Source organism: Schistocerca nitens, chromosome 1 (genome assembly GCF_023898315.1).
Source record: "Schistocerca nitens isolate TAMUIC-IGC-003100 chromosome 1, iqSchNite1.1, whole genome shotgun sequence".
Lineage (NCBI taxonomy): Eukaryota > Metazoa > Arthropoda > Insecta > Orthoptera > Acrididae > Schistocerca > Schistocerca nitens.
This window is the reverse complement of record NC_064614.1, coordinates 270,358,968-270,376,230: the sequence shown is the minus strand read 5'-3', so window position 1 is coordinate 270,376,230 and position 17,263 is coordinate 270,358,968. Positions and strand designations below refer to the sequence as shown.

Genomic DNA, 17,263 nt, shown 5'->3' with positions numbered 1-17,263 from the left:
ATGCACGCAAGAGGCATCGTACATGGGCTTGCTGGCACAGCTTCTAAAGTTAGTGTAATTTTTTTTAATATCACACTAGGTGGACACAGGGTTTTGGTTTTGCAGGGTAGACAGAATCAGATTAAATTTCTCGTATCTGTCAAAATTGTTTTATTGCCCCAACTTAAGTGTGGCTGGGTGACTCAGTAGTGAAGTGCCAGTCTTAGGATTCCTATCTTTCTATCACATCTTTCACCTCAGAAAATATTTGTTAATGTGGAAAATGTCAACATACAGTGTGTGTGTGTGTCGGAGTCGCCACTGAACTGTGGGTCCCCTTAAAATTGTCAGGGTAAGTACTGTAGTTGGTGTGATAATGGCATGCATACCTCTTCTAATAGGACCACTGTGTTGCTCAAACCAACCTTTGGGTTGATGAAGCTTTACTCTTAGGATGTCAAACGATAAAGTAAAAGAAACATGTTGTAACAAATGATTTTGACAGACCTGAAGTCTAATAGCCATTTCCAATGTAGTATATATCCAGAAACAAGAATTTAAATTTCATTTTCTGTTCAGTAATGATATTTGTTGTCCTTCAATTACTGGTATATAACAGTTTTTTGTTATTTGTTTCATGTAGCTGATGTATTGTCAGAGGGTGTAATTTTGAAATGGTATAAGGAAGGTCACTCAGTGAAAGGAAAGATGATGTTTCTGGACCAAATGAAAAAATTTGTCGAGTGGCTACAGAATGCTGAAGAAGGTAAACACTTATTATTGATACTTATGGATATTTATTGAAGATATTTTTGAAGGATTTTTATTGAAGATATTTTTGAAATTACTATTATTGCACTGATGTAACATCCTGCACTACTATTACAGAATCTGAATCTGGTGAGGAGGAAGACTAAAGAAAAGGAACAATTGTGGAACTGCTGTTGTTACAGAATTAACAGTTTTCTGGAAGGTCATCTCGGTGTAGTGTTCAAGGATGCAGTGAAATCGGAGAAATACTGAACTCTTGAACTGAACAACAGTTGTGAAAAATTGTTTCCATTTCTTTACTGCATATTACTCACAGGATTAATTCATAACTTACTTTTAAGGAACAACGAGAATGGTATATTCATCTCTGACTTGCGGTGCCTTATTCTTCTCTTGTATAGTAGTCATATGTCAGCGAGATAAAGGAAAGTTCATAGTCTTAAATTTCTTCTGAGTTCTGAAAGAGAACACTTAAGGTCATTTATTTGTTAGTAATTCACTGATTAAATTTTTTTATTGCATTGGTATTTTTAAAAATGTAAATAAATTCGTTAGAGATGAAAATACCACACCACGTTAGAAGGTAACTCAATTCTAACTGAAGTTTATTAATTGTCACCTTCTGTTTTTTATATATTTGTTTATATGGTATAGTCTGTCTGGTGAAGTTATCGGCCGTGTCTGCCAATGTTTATATCATGCTGCCAAATAGAAAAGAATCTTTGTAAATGAGATTTATTTTATCTACAAGATGGAAGCCTTTCCCAAATTACCTCAAGGAAAGGGTTTAATAAACATATTAATAGAAACTGATGTGTGTTTATTTTTTGTGTGTACTCCCTTGTATGCACGAATATATATATTTCTTTGTTGAAATGAAATGTTTTGTTTTAAGCAAAAGAGAGGATAAAGTATTCTTTAGATAAAATCTGCAATACAAAGCAGTGTATAAAGTCTGAATTAAATTTACAATATAAAAGCACTATCTTAGTTGGTAATTGATATATGTATTAAATTATTGCATATAGCAAGGTTTTGAAATAAAATTTGTTGCACAGCTGCATTCCTTTACATGTCAGATGCACAATGTGAGTTTCAGTTGTGAGGCATACACTTGATTAACAACTACACCTTTTTATCAACCTATTAAATGCTTTCAGTGTGGAGTGAAAACCTATCAGTGCAGGTTTGTTTTTTACTATTGCTCATGTAAATATGTTGTAATTACAAGGAAGAGTCCAAAAATGTACTTCAATAACTCCTAAGTCAGAGGGTCCTACATCATCATCATCATCATCATTATTACTGCCTTTGCAGAGTTTACAATAATAGCAAAAAACTAGCTGTATTTAGGTGAATTTTATTTGGTTTCCTAATAACATAGTGAATTTGTGTAGTTTGTAATCTGTGATGTTCATTTTATTGTACTGCAAATTCCTCAAGAGTAGAATTCGTCATCTGGTTGTTCGTTGGGCAACCATTCTAGGATACCATTTAATTTCCTCCATTATACTTCGATAAATTCATGTGTCAAACTGTGATATAAATCTGAAACTGCTCAAACTGTTGCCTTTCTTGAGCCCTTCATTCTTCTATGGAAGAATACAATGTTTTACTCGTTGCTGTTCGTGCAGTAATGATCAACCTGTGATAAGACATTTGCGTGCAGTATCTTTTGCAGAAGCTTTTCAATGGTTTTCACAGTATTTTCTCGTATACAGTCCTGCTCATATTCCCTTAATTTCACTCACACACACACACACACACACACACACACACACACACACACACTTAAATTGTAACTGAAATTTCTCTGTTATTTTAATCTAATGCCAATTTGAGAAATTGATACCACATGTGAAATTTGGTGCAAATACTATAAAATAGTTCTGTTGCTAACAGAATGCTGGAGGGCTGTGTGGGTTAGCAGTTCCAGAGTAGCAACATTTAATTCCATTTATAAACAGGTTAAGAAATTTTACGTAGAGATGTTCCCGATATGATACAGCATGATGTAATAGGTCTAAATCGTATCTTTGACATTTTGCATCAAGCCTTGAGAGAGAGAGGTGGGGGGGGGGGGGGGCGCCGTTTGTGTTTTAGATACTCCTTTACATCCATGCGAAGGTCACTCACAGTCCACACGGTTCAGTCTCACTTGCTTTCAAGCAGGCAAGTTCTCTGAAATTGCAACCTAAAATGTGGCGCCTTCCAATGCTGCTGAGGAAACTTGGCAATAAGCTACACCACAGTATAGTGTGAGGCCAGTGGAATAGTGCAAACTGAAACTTAGCACCTATGTGCCTTGTGTAAGGATGTGCAAGCTGTGTCATTAGCCGAGGTAGTGTTGATCTAGTGCACACTGAAACGTAGTACCTATGTGCCTTGTGTAAGGATATGCAAGCTGTGTCATTAGGCGAGGTAGTGTTGGTCATTTTCGGCAACTTGCCCACCATAGGTGAGTGAACACAGGGATCGGGCATGTGCTTGCAGTCATCTAGTAACAGATTATTTAAATCAGTAATCTGCAACTGTTACGTAGGACGTAAAATTGTCAACAATTTACAGGTACACCAAAGCTCCGAAAATGTGCCACCACATCTACACGTGTAGCATCTGGGATGAGATGCAGACATTCATCGTTGTTGTTGTCTTCAGGTAGAAACCTGTTTTCATTGAGATATCTGTGTTAGTCTATTTCTGCAAGCCAGCATAACTACTGCAATTGACATTGTTTTAAAATGCTTACTGTATTCAAGCCTTTGTCTCCCTCAACAGTTTTTGTCCCCTCCCACACACCTTCATTGCCAAATTGCCAGTTTTTTCATACCTCACGATATGTCCTATCAACCAGTGCACTTTTTAAGACAAGTTACACCATAAGTTTCATTTTGTCTGATTATATTCAGGATCTCCTGACTAGTTATTCGATGTACCCACCTAATTTTCAACATTCTTATATAGTGCCACATTTCAAAAGTGTCACTTCTTATCTGAACTGCTTATTGTCCACAATTTTCCACGCACTCCATACACATACTCCTACACTCCATACAAATATCTTCAGAATATAATAATAGTTTCGAGTAGCTCAACAGCCTGGTATTTCAATTGGATGCTGCTTTGGTGTCTTGCATGTTCCAAACCTACCAGTTAACCAACTGAGGAAACGGAACATTAAGTTCCATGTGGGATCTAAACCATGTGTTTGCAACTCCTCACATTGTTGGGCTGTGGATGCTAGGTTGAAACACAGACTGAAAAGCCCTGGGTCCAGCTGGGATTCAATCTTGCAGCCTCTGTTTCCAGGTAAGCACTTTACTAGACCACCAGGCTCTACTTACCTTTAGACAAAAAATTCCCTAACATACAAATTTATGACAAACTGCCAATTGGCTTCTGTCTCGGGTTCTTCGGCCGACGTTCATCTAATGATTTTTCTGACGTTTCGCCAGCACGAGTGGCTGGCATTGTCAAAGCTTCACCCTCCATTGCCGGTGGCGAACTGGAGCCGAGCTCGCGGCCGCAGACTATATGTACCTGGCACGCCAATGTCCGAGGGCTTCTCCGCGGTCATTTCCGGTGTGGTTCTCCTCTTGCTACGTGCGGCGGTCATTCGCTGCAGTACAGGAAGCCAGGATCCGTTGACCTTAAGGCGTTCCTCTTTCTTGTTCAAACTGTTCGTGTGTTTTTGTATTTCTACAGCTTCTCTGAACAAGCACGTGTGATAATGCTTCTCTACAGCCAGAACTTCCGTGTCGGCGAATTTTATTACGTGGTCGGTCTCATTCATTGCGTGCTCTGCCACGGCCGATTTCTCCACCTGCCCCAACCTGCAATGTCGCTTATGCTCTTTGATCCTGGTGTTGATGGATCGTCCAGTCATTCAGACATAAACTTACCCGCATGTGCATGGTACACGGTATATTCCCGACATTGCAAGTGGGTCTCTTTTCTCCTTCGCCGATTTAAGACACTCTTTGATCTTCCTTGTCGGTTTGAAAATTGTCTTTACGCCATGTTTGCGCAATATACGGCCGATTCTGTCCGTCACTCTGGGAATGTATGGCAGAAAGGCCGTACCCGACATTTCTTTTTCTGGTTCCTTACTTCGCCGAGTGTTTGGCTCTGTTATACTTCTAATATAATTTGTGGAGTACCCATTGCTCCTCAGGACAGTTTCCAGGTGTTGCATTTCTCGTTTGAAGTGTTGCAGCTCACATATTCGTCCTGCTCTCGTTACGAGCATACTAATCATGCCTCTTTTCTGGCTCGGGTGGTGGTTTGACAGAAGAACCCGAGACAGAAGCCAAGTGGCCACGAAAGCCTTCACAATTTTGTATTACGCCTCTACGGGGAGGAGATTTGCAGATTGTACCGACGCCTTGACCAACGACGGAAGAAGAAAGCGCGACTGATGTCCTCTCTCGCCTTTCTGTCACGGTGCCGAGATGAATGTGCTACACCGAAGTTCTTGAGATGTAAGCGCCTATTCACCACCGCCCAAGCACATCGTATCTACGACAGAATGGAACGAGCTTTTCTTCGTGAGCGAATACATACTACACGGAGAGACTTGGCAAGAACGGATCCGGAGCTTCTGGACATTTTCTATCAACTAAGTAGCAGAATGGATCGAGACGACTGGGACAAGATCGACAGCATCACTCACAGGAGCATGCAGAACGAACTCGAGCGCTGCACCGAGCGACAAAAGAAAAAGTTTGAAAGATGCCGGAAGCAGACCAACAAGGCGATTCCCGACATGTCACACACAGTGGTCAACCTCACTGAACGACAATTGACCGCAGAGGAAGTGTCTGTTCTTCAAAAAGGAGGGAATTTCGCTATCACCCCGAGAACTATACCTATGGAGGATATCATTGCCAACACCGAAGCAGCCATTCGGACCCTTCCTTGTGAAAGGGCAGAGGAAATACGCACGGAAACAGCCAGGATACTGTGCCGAGCAAAACCACCAGCTTGCAACCTAAAGAAAGGAGAGGTACAAGCCATTAAGAATCTCAACGCCGACAAGAGTATATTGGTACTGCCTGCCGATAAGGGGAATGCGACCGTCGTAATGAATACCGGAGAGTATGAGCAAAAGATCAGAGACCTATTAGTTCCGACGACGTACCGAAAACTAAGCGCAGATCCGACGCAGCGTATCACACGGAATACGAATCGATTAATCAAGGCGTCTTCTCTGCCGGCGGACATACAGAGAAACCTGCGCAACACAGAAGCCCTACCATCTCGGCTGTATGGATTACCCAAGATCCATAAGAACAACGTTCCACTGAGACCGATCGTTAGCGCTCCTGGATCACCGACATATAAACTGGCAAAACACTTGGCCTCTCTGCTCCAGCCACACGTGGGGAAGACCGACACATACATTAAGGACTCAGGACATTTCATTGAGAAGCTGAGGAAACTGAAACTTGCCCCAAACGACATCCTGGTCAGTTTTGATGTTATTTCGTTATTTACGAAAGTGCCACTCAGCGACGCTCTGGAGCACATCGGTTCCATTTTCCCACAGGACATCAGAAAGCTCTTCCATGCATGTCTCACCACGAGCTATTTCACGTGGAATGGCGATTTCTACGAACTGCTGGAAGGCGTCGCCATGGGTAGTCCTCTCAGTCCAGTGGTGGCCAACTTCTTCATGGAACAATTCGAAGCACAGGCACTGGACTCGGCGACTTGCAAACCTAAGGTGTGGTACAGGTACGTCGATGATACTTTCGTGGTGTGGAGCCATGGTGAAGAACAGCTCGGTGACTTCCTAAGACACTTGAACAGCCTCCATGCCAACATAACATTTACCATGGAAGTAGAAAAGGACAAGAAACTGCCATTTCTAGATGTGCTGGTCACAAGGGACGGCGAAACCCTGGGACACAGCGTGTATCGAAAACAGACACACACGGACCGATACCTGCACTAATTGTCAAACCACCACCCGAGCCAGAAAAGAGGCATGATTAATACGCTCGTAACGAGAGCAGGACAAATATGTGAGCCGCAACACCTCAAACGAGAAATGCAACACCTGGAAACTGTTCTGAGGAGCAATGGGTACTCCACAAATTATATTAGAAGTGTAACAGAGCCAAACACTCGGCAAAGTAAGGAACCAGAAAAAGACATGTCGGGTACGGCTTTTCTGCCATACAGTCCCAGAGTGACGGACAGAATCAGCCGTATATTGCGCAAACATGGCGTAAAGACGATTTTCAAACCGACGAGGAAGATCAAAGTGTGTCTTAGATCGGCGAAGGAGAAAAGAGACCCACTTGCAATGTCAGGAATATACCGTATACCATGCACATGCGGAAAAGTTTGTCGGAATGACTGGACGATCCATCAACACCAGGATCAAAGAGCATAAGCGACATTGCAGGTTGGGGCAGGTGGAGAAATCGGCCGTGGCAGAGCACGCACTGAATGAGACCGACCACGTAATAAAATTCGCCGACACGGAAGTTCTGGCTGTAGAGAAGCATTATCACACGTGCTTGTTCAGAGAAGCTGTAGAAATACAAAAACACGCGAACAGTTTGAACAAGAAAGAGGAAAGCCTTAAGGTCAACGGATCCTGGCTTCCTGTACTGCAGCGAACGACCGTCGCAGGTAGCAAGAGGAGAACTGCACCGGAAATGATCGCGGAGAAGCCCTCGGACGTTGGCGCGCCAGGTACATATAGTCTGCGCCCGCGAGCTTGGCTCCAGTTCACCACCGGCAGTGGAGGGTGAAGCTTTGACAATGCCAGCCACTCGTGCTGGCGAAACGTCAGAAAAATCATTAGATGAACGTCGGCCGAAGAACCCGAGACAGAAGCCAATTGGCAGTTTGTCAACAAGTGGCCACGAAAGCCTTAACAATTTTGTATACAAATTTATGTTAAATTGTCTCAAATTCCCCCAACCCTCCATCCTGAAACACTTTCCTTGATATTGGCCATCTACAGGTTTTCTACTTCAACAGTTTTTTGCTTAAACTAATTCCCCTTGCATCACTTGATTTAGGCTATCTTCCATTATTGTGGTTTTACTTTCTTTGGTATTAATCTTTTAGTCTCCTTTTCAAGATGCTATCCATTCCATTCAGTGGGTCTTCCAAGTCCTTGGCTGTCTCAAAGGGAATTGAAATGTCATTGGCTAACAGCAAAGTTTCTTTAACTCAGCTTCATAATTTGGTGTGAGGTTCCATCACTGCATGCCCAATGTGTAGATTGAATAGCATTGTGGGTAGGGTACAACATTGTCTAAGTCCCTTCTTGACTACAGCTTCCCTTTCATTACTTTAGACTGCAGTCTGGTTTCTGTACAAGTTGTAAATAACTTGTTGCTCCCTGTATTTTATCCCTGCTACTTTCATAATTCAAAGAGTCTATTCCAGTTGTGTATAAATGCTGTAAATGTAGGGTCAGTATTGCCTGGTAGGATCCTACACTTTTCTGGAATGCAAATTTATACCACACAGTCAGATTTCACCAGGCTTTCCACTTCTCTGTAAGTAATCCTTGTTGTACATTACATCTATGACAAACTGATAGTTTGGTTATATTCATGTCTGTGGGTCCTTTTATGCTTTGGTATTATTATATTCTTTCGAAATCTTGGGTGTGCCTGATCAGTCTCATATTTTGCATACCAGGTGGATCTCAATAATTCAGAGAGTTAATGTTACTTCTCCAGGCACCATGTTGATTTCGGTGAAAATTGCTCTGTAAAATTCTGGACACAGTTTCATACTTCACAACTCATTTTCAGCTACTTTGTCTTCAGTTTTAACAATGTTATCTTAAAGTGTGACACCTTTATTTATAGCTCTTGTATGGACAGTATTCCTTCCATTTCTATGTTCCCTTCTTTTCTTAATAGCGGCTTGCCATCTGAGCTTTTGATATTCATACAGCTGCTTCTCTTTTCTCCAGAAGTGTCAGTTTTCCTACAATTAGCATCTGTCTGTCACATCGTTGTGCAACATACTACACATATGTATTTATCATCTAGCCGTTCTCACTTTGCCATTTTGCATTTCTCGTCACTCATTTTATTAACATTAAACAGTGGAAAATCCAGTATGGAATGTAATAACATTATGAAAGGGATAGCTGCTACTTATCATATACAGGAGATGCTGAGTTGCAGTTAGGCATAAGACAAGACTTTCACAAAATAGGCTTTCGGCCAATAAGGCCTTTGTCAAAAATAGACAACTGATGCGCACGCTCCCTTGCTCGTTCAAAAGCTCAGCTCACACATACATGACTACAGTCTGTGGCAGTAGCCACACTACAAGCAGCAGCAGTGCATGTTAGGAGAGGCAAGTGGGTGGGGGTAAGGAGGAGGCTGGGGCAGGGAGAGGGACGGATAGCAGGATAGGGGTGAGGAATGGTTAAGTGCTACCGGGGAGCATACCGGGACAAGGAGGAGAGAGGGTAGGCCAGCTAGGTGCAGTTGGAAGGTAGACAGAGCAGAGGGAAAAATGGGGGTTAGCAGAAAAAGAGAGAAGTAAAAAGACTGTGTTGGTGGAATAGAGGGCTGTGTAGTGCGGGAATTGGAACAGGGAAGGGGCTAAATCAGTGAGCACGATGACTGACGAAGGTTGAGGCCAGGGAGGTTACAGGAACATAGGATATATTGAAGGGAGAGTTCTGTCCTGCGCAATTCGGAAACACTGGTGTTGATGGGAAGGATCCATATGGTACAGGTTGTGAAGCTGTCTTTGAAATGAAGGATGGCGTGTTGGGCAGCATGCTCGGGAACAGGGTGGTCCACTTGTTTCTTAGCCACAGATGCGGACGGACAGCTTGTTGGTTGTCATACCCACATAAAATGCAGCACCTTGGTTGCAGCTTGGCTTGTAGATCACATGACGGGTCTCGCAGGTAGCCCTGCCTTTGATGGGATAGGTGATGTTTGTGGCTGGACTGCAGTAGGAGGAAGAGGTGGTGGTGGTGGTGGTGGTGGTGGTGGTGGTGGTGGTGGTGGTGGTGGTGGTGGTGGTGGTAGGATGTATAGGACAGGTTTTGCACCTAGGTCTATTACAGGGATATAAGCCCTTGAGGTAAGGGGTTGTGTAGGGATGGATGTATATTGTTTAGCTTTGGTGGATGACGGATTACCACTGTTAGAGGGGTGCAAAGGATAGTGGGCAGGACATTCCTCATCTCACGGGACACAACGAGAGGTAGTCGAAACCCTGTCGGAGAATGTAATTTAGTTGCTCCAGTCCTGGGTACTGAGTTAAGAGGGAATGCGCGCACCTCTGTGGCCATACCATGAGACTCTACGAGAGGGTGTGTGATTGTAAAGATAAGGCATGGGAGATTTGTTTTTGTACAAGGTTGGGAAGATTATTACGGTTTTGGAAGGCTCCAGTGAGACCATCGGTATGTTTCAAGAGGGACCACTCATCACTGCAGATATGACAACCACGGGTGGCTAGGCTGTATGGAAGGGACTTCTTGATTTAGAACTGGTGGCAGCTGTCAAAGTGAAGGTATTGCTGATGGTTAGTAGATGTGATATGGACAGAGGTACTGACGTAACAGTCTTTGAGGTGGTCAACAACAGGAAGGTGGCTTCTTGGGCTGAGTAGGACCAGGTGAATTAGAGATCCTGCTGGATTTCTAGGATGGGGTCCCTGTGGCAAGGTTTGTAGGTAGATGTATCTGACAGCTGGTGGAGTCCAACTGCCAGTAAATCCTTGCCGTTTAAAACAACAGTGGTGGAGCCTTTGTCCGCAGGTAGGATTATTAGGTTGGGATCAGTTTTTAGGTGGTGGACTGCAGTTCTTTCTGCGTATGTAAGATTAGTTTGCATTTTCAGGGATTTGGGGAATGATGGTGAGGCAAGGTTAGAGATTAAGAAGTTCTGGGAAGTTAATGGTGTGATTTGGGGTCAGTGGGGAGTGGATCATGGTTGGGTGGAAGAGTGAACTGAGTCAGACAGGGTTTAACTTTAGTCTTTGAGTCTGATTGGTAGGGTTGGTGGCAAAAAAGTATTTCCACTGTAGGGACCGGGGGGAGGAGAGGAGGTCAAGCATGATTGAATTTGAGAGTGGGCCAAAAGGTGAGGTTTTGGAAAGGACTGATATTTCTGCGGGGATAAGGCTTCTGGAGGAATGATTCTTGATTGTGTTTCGGGTCTCTTTATGTTCTGGATTCTGTGTGGTGGTAGTGATGGGGAGGGGGGTTGGACATTGTTCTAGAGGTGGTGAACGGTGGTACTCCAAAGTGGGAGTGGGAAGTGAGCAGGGTGGAGAGTTGTTGAGGTGGCGTTGTGAACGTTGCTCTAGTTCCTGGCGGGCAGTAGTTTCAATGTGTGTTTTGGGTTCCAGGACGTCGGGATTGTGTAACAGGAGAATTTTACAGATGGAGAGAAGGTATTGCAAGGAGGTTTGAGCTTGGTTGATATGGTTTTGCAGGACTATGTTGGTGAGAGGGCTTAGGATTGGCAGAATGTGAGCAGATGGAGGTCATTGTTGGCAGATGTGTGGCAGCCGGAGATGGGTTATTTCATTGAGAGGCCATTTGGGGGGGGGGGGGGATTCTATGAGCCAAGCAACAACACAGGAACAGTATGTGAAACTGGATTCTCCTTTTAAGGGAAGGTAGACAAACAAATTTGCAGCACAACAGTGGGCACACATGGGGTATCCTCCTATGCCAACCTGTTTGAGCCATCTGGAGGAAATCTTCCTAGCCTCCCAAAACCCCAAACCCTTGATTTGTTTCAGGTTTATTGATGATATCTTCATGACCTGGACTCAGGTCCAGAACACACTATCCTCATTCCTTCACAACCTCAATACCTACTCTCCCATCCATTTCACTGGCACTTCACAATGTAGCATGCAAGTTACGTGGATATTGAGCACCTCCTCTCTGAGGGCTCCATCCACACTTCTGTCCACATTAAACTCACCAACTGCCAACATAGGTGCGTTTCGACAGTTGCCATCTCTTCTACACCAAAAAAATCCCTCCCATACAGCCTAGCCTAACTGGTGTATCTACAATGACAGCGGTGCCATTGCACATTATGTTGAAGATCTCACAAATACCTTCACAGGCAGGCACTACCCCCAGAACTAGTCCACAAAAAATTTACAATGGCCTTAGTCCCACATGCCCCAGATCCTCCCACCACCCACAAAAACTGGCTGCGTAGGAATGCATCCATTTTCACCAAGTACATTACCGCCCCAGACTGGAACAACTGAATCACATGCTTCTTCAGGGCTTTGATTATCTGTAGTCATGCTCTGAGATGAGGGACACCCTACTCAAGATGTTTCCCACCCCTCCTAATGTGATCTTCTGTCACCCAACCAACCTCCACAACATACTAGTTCATCCCTATGTGCCACTACCAATCCCAACCACTTGCCACAGGGATCACATGCTTTTGAAAGATACACAGGTGCAAATCCTGGCCACTCAGCACTTTGTATTCCACTTCTGTCACAGCTTATCCTACCCCAGGCTTATCCTACTACCAGTGAAAGCAGACACATCATGTACCAGGTCCAGTGCAATTATTGCTCAGCTTTTTAAAATGGTAACACTTCCAACCAGCTACCCACCAGGTTGAATGGCCACTGCCAAACTGTGGCCAAGAGCAACCCTGTTGCACAACCTGCACCTGATCATAACACACTTGATTTCAATGGCTGCTTCACAATGCAGGCCATCTGGATACTCCTTTCCATTGCTACACCTGCTGATCTTATGCCCCTCTCCACTCCTCTCCTTTCTGCTCCCCTCTTTTCTTCCTTTCATACCCTTGCCCACAGCCTCCCGATGGTGCACCAGTTAGCCTTGTCTGCCACCTCTAGTCCCTGCATGCTCTGCCAGGCAGCACTGTTTGCTTTCTTCTCACCCGTACTCTGCTATCCCCACCCCTTCCCCACTCCATTAAAAATGGGTGCTCATGTTTCAGTTTCAGTTTGGTCTGAGCAGCTAGAGATAGCAGTCATGTGTGAGGTGTGCTTGCTCATGTGAATGTATTTTACTTTTCTGATGAAAGCTTTGGCCAAAAGCTTAATGTGTAACAGTGTTTTTCATTGTGCCTGTCTGCAACTCAGTGTCATCTGTATGGAGAATATCAGTCTATCTTTTCCATAACAGTTGATATTCCAACCTGGACTTTCCAATTTTTAGATTTGAAAATTTTGTTTCTATGGTCATTAAATGTAGGCATACCATATTTTACACAAGCTGTTTTCACTTTTCTTTCTTTACCTCTAGAAAATGAATAATGACTTCTTGATTGTTACTGTAGCTTTCTGGATCTGCAGTTTTTGTTGGCAAAGTTAGCAGTGTTAGGAGTTTTCAAAATGTTTTGAAATTGGGTTTTACTTTTCATAGGTGCTACTTTTGTGTATAAAAATCCATTTTAATCTTTGATTGTGTTTGTTGATGATTCATCACCATCACCGGCCGAAGTGGCTGTGCGGTTAAAGGCGCTGCAGTCTGGAACCGCAAGACCGCTACGGTCGCAGGTTCGAATCCTGCCTCGGGCATGGATGTTTGTGATATCCTTAGGTTAGTTAGGTTTAACTAGTTCTAAGTTCTAGGGGACTAATGACCTCAGCAGTTGAGTCCCATAGTGCTCAGAGCCATTTGAACCATTTATCACCACCACCAATGTTTCAAGCAAAGTTTCCTGGTAGGAGACTTCCCACGATCAGTACTGTACTTCATGCCAGATGAGGTCTAGTTTTTCAGGTTGCGTGAACTCCCAGGATCCTTTTAGGATGTGCAGAGGAATAGGCAACCAATAGTCAGGACCCCTGAAACTGTAGACATAATTTGGATGGATATTATGGGAAGTCCCCACAAGTTGCAGCAGGTTGATGATATTATACATTGTGTCATTATGTACTAAAAGATACAAAATTAAAAGCTTGCCATGTGAGTGTGGTGCAAGAGTTGAAATTTGAGAATGAGACAAAAATGAGTTCATTATTGTAACTGGCTGTTAACATAAATTGCTAATGGTTATTTGGGCCACTTGCTTTACTTCATGCCAGATGAGGTCTAGTTTTTCAGGTTACGTGAACTCCCAGAGTTGCAGGTACTGGTCACAGGACAAACCACATATTCTGCCTGAAGCAGCTCTCCATTCAGAGAAGATAGGCACTTGGTGTGCAATGTTCTGCTTGCACATCATTAGCCCCATATTTTTAAATTACACTTTAAACAGTGCCACATATCTAGAGACCTTTGATTCTTTCTACGCACAATTAACAGACGCAAAGAAACTGTGTGCAGTATTCCAGCAAGACGGAGCAACTGCTCACACATCCAATCTAAGTATTGCCTGCATCACCAACATGTCTCCTGAAGACAGACCCGACAGTAAAAACCAGACTTAACACTATGTGATATTTATTTATGAGGCATGCTAGAAAGCACAGTGTATGCTGAGAATCCTCACACAATAGGCAACCTTAAATGGAACATTACTTGGGAAGTTAACGTCATCACACCTGCAGAATTACAGCATGTTGCTGGTAACGTCATTGCACGAGGTCAGCAGTACCTGGATGCCCATGGCCACCACTTCCAGCATCTCTCATCAACGGGTAACTGCATGCCTTTTGCTGTTATCTATTTTTTTAGTTAGTTCTTTGTTACTTGAATCTCAGGTGTGAGGTGTACCAGTTTTATGTGGGACACCCTGTATTTCTAAATTATCTTCCTCACTTGAAAATAAGTCATGTTCACTGCTCTTGTCATCATCTTCCTCAAAAACACTTCCCACAAAGTCCTCAAATCTTAGATCATTCACATTTAAATCTCCATACTTGAAAAGCTTATGAAAGTTACCAAGGCAAGCAAAGAAATTTCAGCTTCATAAATGGTAACATTGGAGGGTTGAGGTAATGACAAGTGCTTCAGTCCTTCAGTATCCTATCAGTGCCTTGTATGTATTATTCATGAAAATGTATCTTTTTTTATACATAAAAAAAAGACATCTACCATCAGATATGTCATTCCAGTTATGTTTCTATAGTTAGTGAGGAGCTATGTAAAGGGCACAGCAATGTGAGGCACATGGGAGTTGTTCTTTGCAATAAGCAACTTCAAATCAAACTGAGTAGTCTAAGGGAAAACATAATTTCAGAGGAACTACTTCTGTACAGAAGAATAATTTTTGAATGCTAGTCAGAATTAACTGAGTTAAATATTTTATTATGTTCTATAAGTTAATAGCTGATTTATTTCAGTTTATGGACATAACTGTTATTTTTATTGTTACAAATTAAAGAGTTGGTCCATATTGTGTGTAACAACACAAAGCAGGATTCATGGGGTCAAATAAAATCAAAATCCTAATTTAAATCTCAATGCTGACCTTTCTAAATCATTCCTGTTTTTGGTATTGAATCTCCCTTTATATTAACCTTGTCATTTGTTATTTATATTAACATTTTTTAGAGGCCAGTGGGAAGTATACTTTCCACTGAAGTATTTTTTTGTATGAGATATGGGAAGTATACTTATACAAAATTAATACTGTATATATTTATTTATTTTCGGACTGCAGGAACCAGTTAGCATATTTCCGCCAACTTAATGTTTTACTTTGTTTATGGGAATAAGTCTTGTAACCTCTGTATGTGCCTGATATCTTGTGCTAGTACACAATACCAGGTGTGTGGAAACTGCACGCCTGACATTTTGTGGTGTATAAAAACTGCTACAGCAATCTGTTTGTTGTGCAATCACCACTGTTGTCACTTATGAAGTCAGAGCACATTGCTCCATTTCTACAGCACCAATAAACACCCAGTTCTTTAAAGAATCACACTCCTATGTATAAAAGAGTTTCAAATATCTGATTACTTTACAAATGAGGGACTGTGTTAAAAATTTGTAGTCAAGCATTAAACTTTTAACACAAGATTATACTTCATAATGGGTAAATAATAATAGCATTTTAAGCTCGATCCATCATTATGCGAAACATTGACAATAAAATTTTTTGTTGCCCCCTAGAAGCCTTTAGGTAGGTAACTGCAATGGGTTCCAAAATAGTCATTTAGTAATACAGACTCCAAATTAGTGAGGACAAACAGAAACTGCCAAATTTTCAAATCCGGAGAATAGCAAGTCCACTGTAGATTTTAGTCTTAAACCACAAAAATACAATTATCAAAAATTACCAACAATACACCAAAAAAGTTAATTTCGTTGAGTCTCTACAAAAAAATGCACCCACAAAAGGTTTCTTTATAGAGATTGTTGCAAAAATTTTATTATTTATTCATTCTTCACAATTACAGCCTACGTTACATAACATTACATTAATACATGTTCCATAGATCATGAATACAATATTTCTCAATCTTAAATTACTACTTCATACAGTACAATGAGTTGTCATTCAGAAACTCTTTTAATTTGTTGGCTGGCTATCTGTCAGACTTTAAAAGCTATTTGGTAAATGACCAAAGAATTTTGTGGCAGCATAATGCACACCTTTCTGTGCCAAAGTCAGATTTAACCCAGAATAGTGAAGATCACCCTTTCTTCTAGTGTTGCAGCTATGCACTTTGACATTATTTTTGATTTGGGATTGGTAATTAATAACAAATTTCATAAGTGAATATCCGTCTTTTGAAGGTACTCTGAATATCCCTAGTTCCTTAAATAAATGTCTACAAGGTGATGGTGGGTGGGTGCCAGCTATTACTCTGATTACACACTTCTGTGCAATGAATACTTTTTCTCTGAATGATGAATTACCCCAAAATAGGATGCGATATGAAAGCAGCCATAGTAGGCTAATTTACTGATACTTTAAAGTGAGGTGACTTTCAACGGCGAGGCAACTTTGAACAGCAGTGTAGCGTCTTTTTAAAGTAAATGCTGCACTCCAGTGTGCAAAAATGGAACTGAGGTCAGAGTCGTTAAATATCGCCAGTAATCGATACTTTCAGATGATATGACAGTCGTTATGAAATAACGTATACCAATACTAGAAAATAAAATAATTTTCTGGAAATGTAAGTTCCTTCACAACCGCAAAAACGTTTGCCCTTTATTAGAAACATTTTTTAGTTTAGAATTTAAAACTAGTTTTTTGGGCAAGTTAACACTTGAATGAACATTTATAGAAAGTATAAAATGTTAAATTTACCGTATTTACTCGAATCTAAGCCGCACTTTTTTTCCGGTTTTTGTAATCCAAAAAACCGCCTGCGGCTTAGAATCGAGTGCAAAGCGGAAGTTATGAAAAAAGTTGGTAGGTGCCGCCACAACTAACTTCTGTCGTCGAATATATGTAGCGCTTCGCAGGCACAAAGATAAATACTGGCACCAAAACCTTTGCGTCAGTAAATTTTTTAAAAAAAGGTGGAAGACGAGCTTTTTTCTCCGCCCTGGGTTTCGACCACTGCATTTTCATACATTAACCAACGAAGTAAATACAAATTCCGTATTGTTCATCTTCGAATGTAGCAGCATTTCAATGCACTACGA

At 41.9% G+C, this 17,263-nt stretch overlaps 1 protein-coding gene across 1 annotated transcript in view; it reads left to right on the top strand.

Annotated features, from left to right (window-relative positions):
• LOC126247991 (protein krasavietz) overlaps positions 1 to 1,559 on the top strand; it is a 57,371-nt gene extending 55,812 nt beyond the window's left edge. The window contains exons 10-11 of the mRNA XM_049948577.1: positions 623 to 745; positions 868 to 1,559. Of these exons, the coding sequence (XP_049804534.1) occupies positions 623 to 745; positions 868 to 896 (152 nt within the window). The 3' untranslated portion in view covers positions 897 to 1,559. The remainder of the gene's footprint in view (positions 1 to 622; positions 746 to 867) is intronic.
• Positions 1,560 to 17,263: the final 15,704 nt, after the last annotated feature.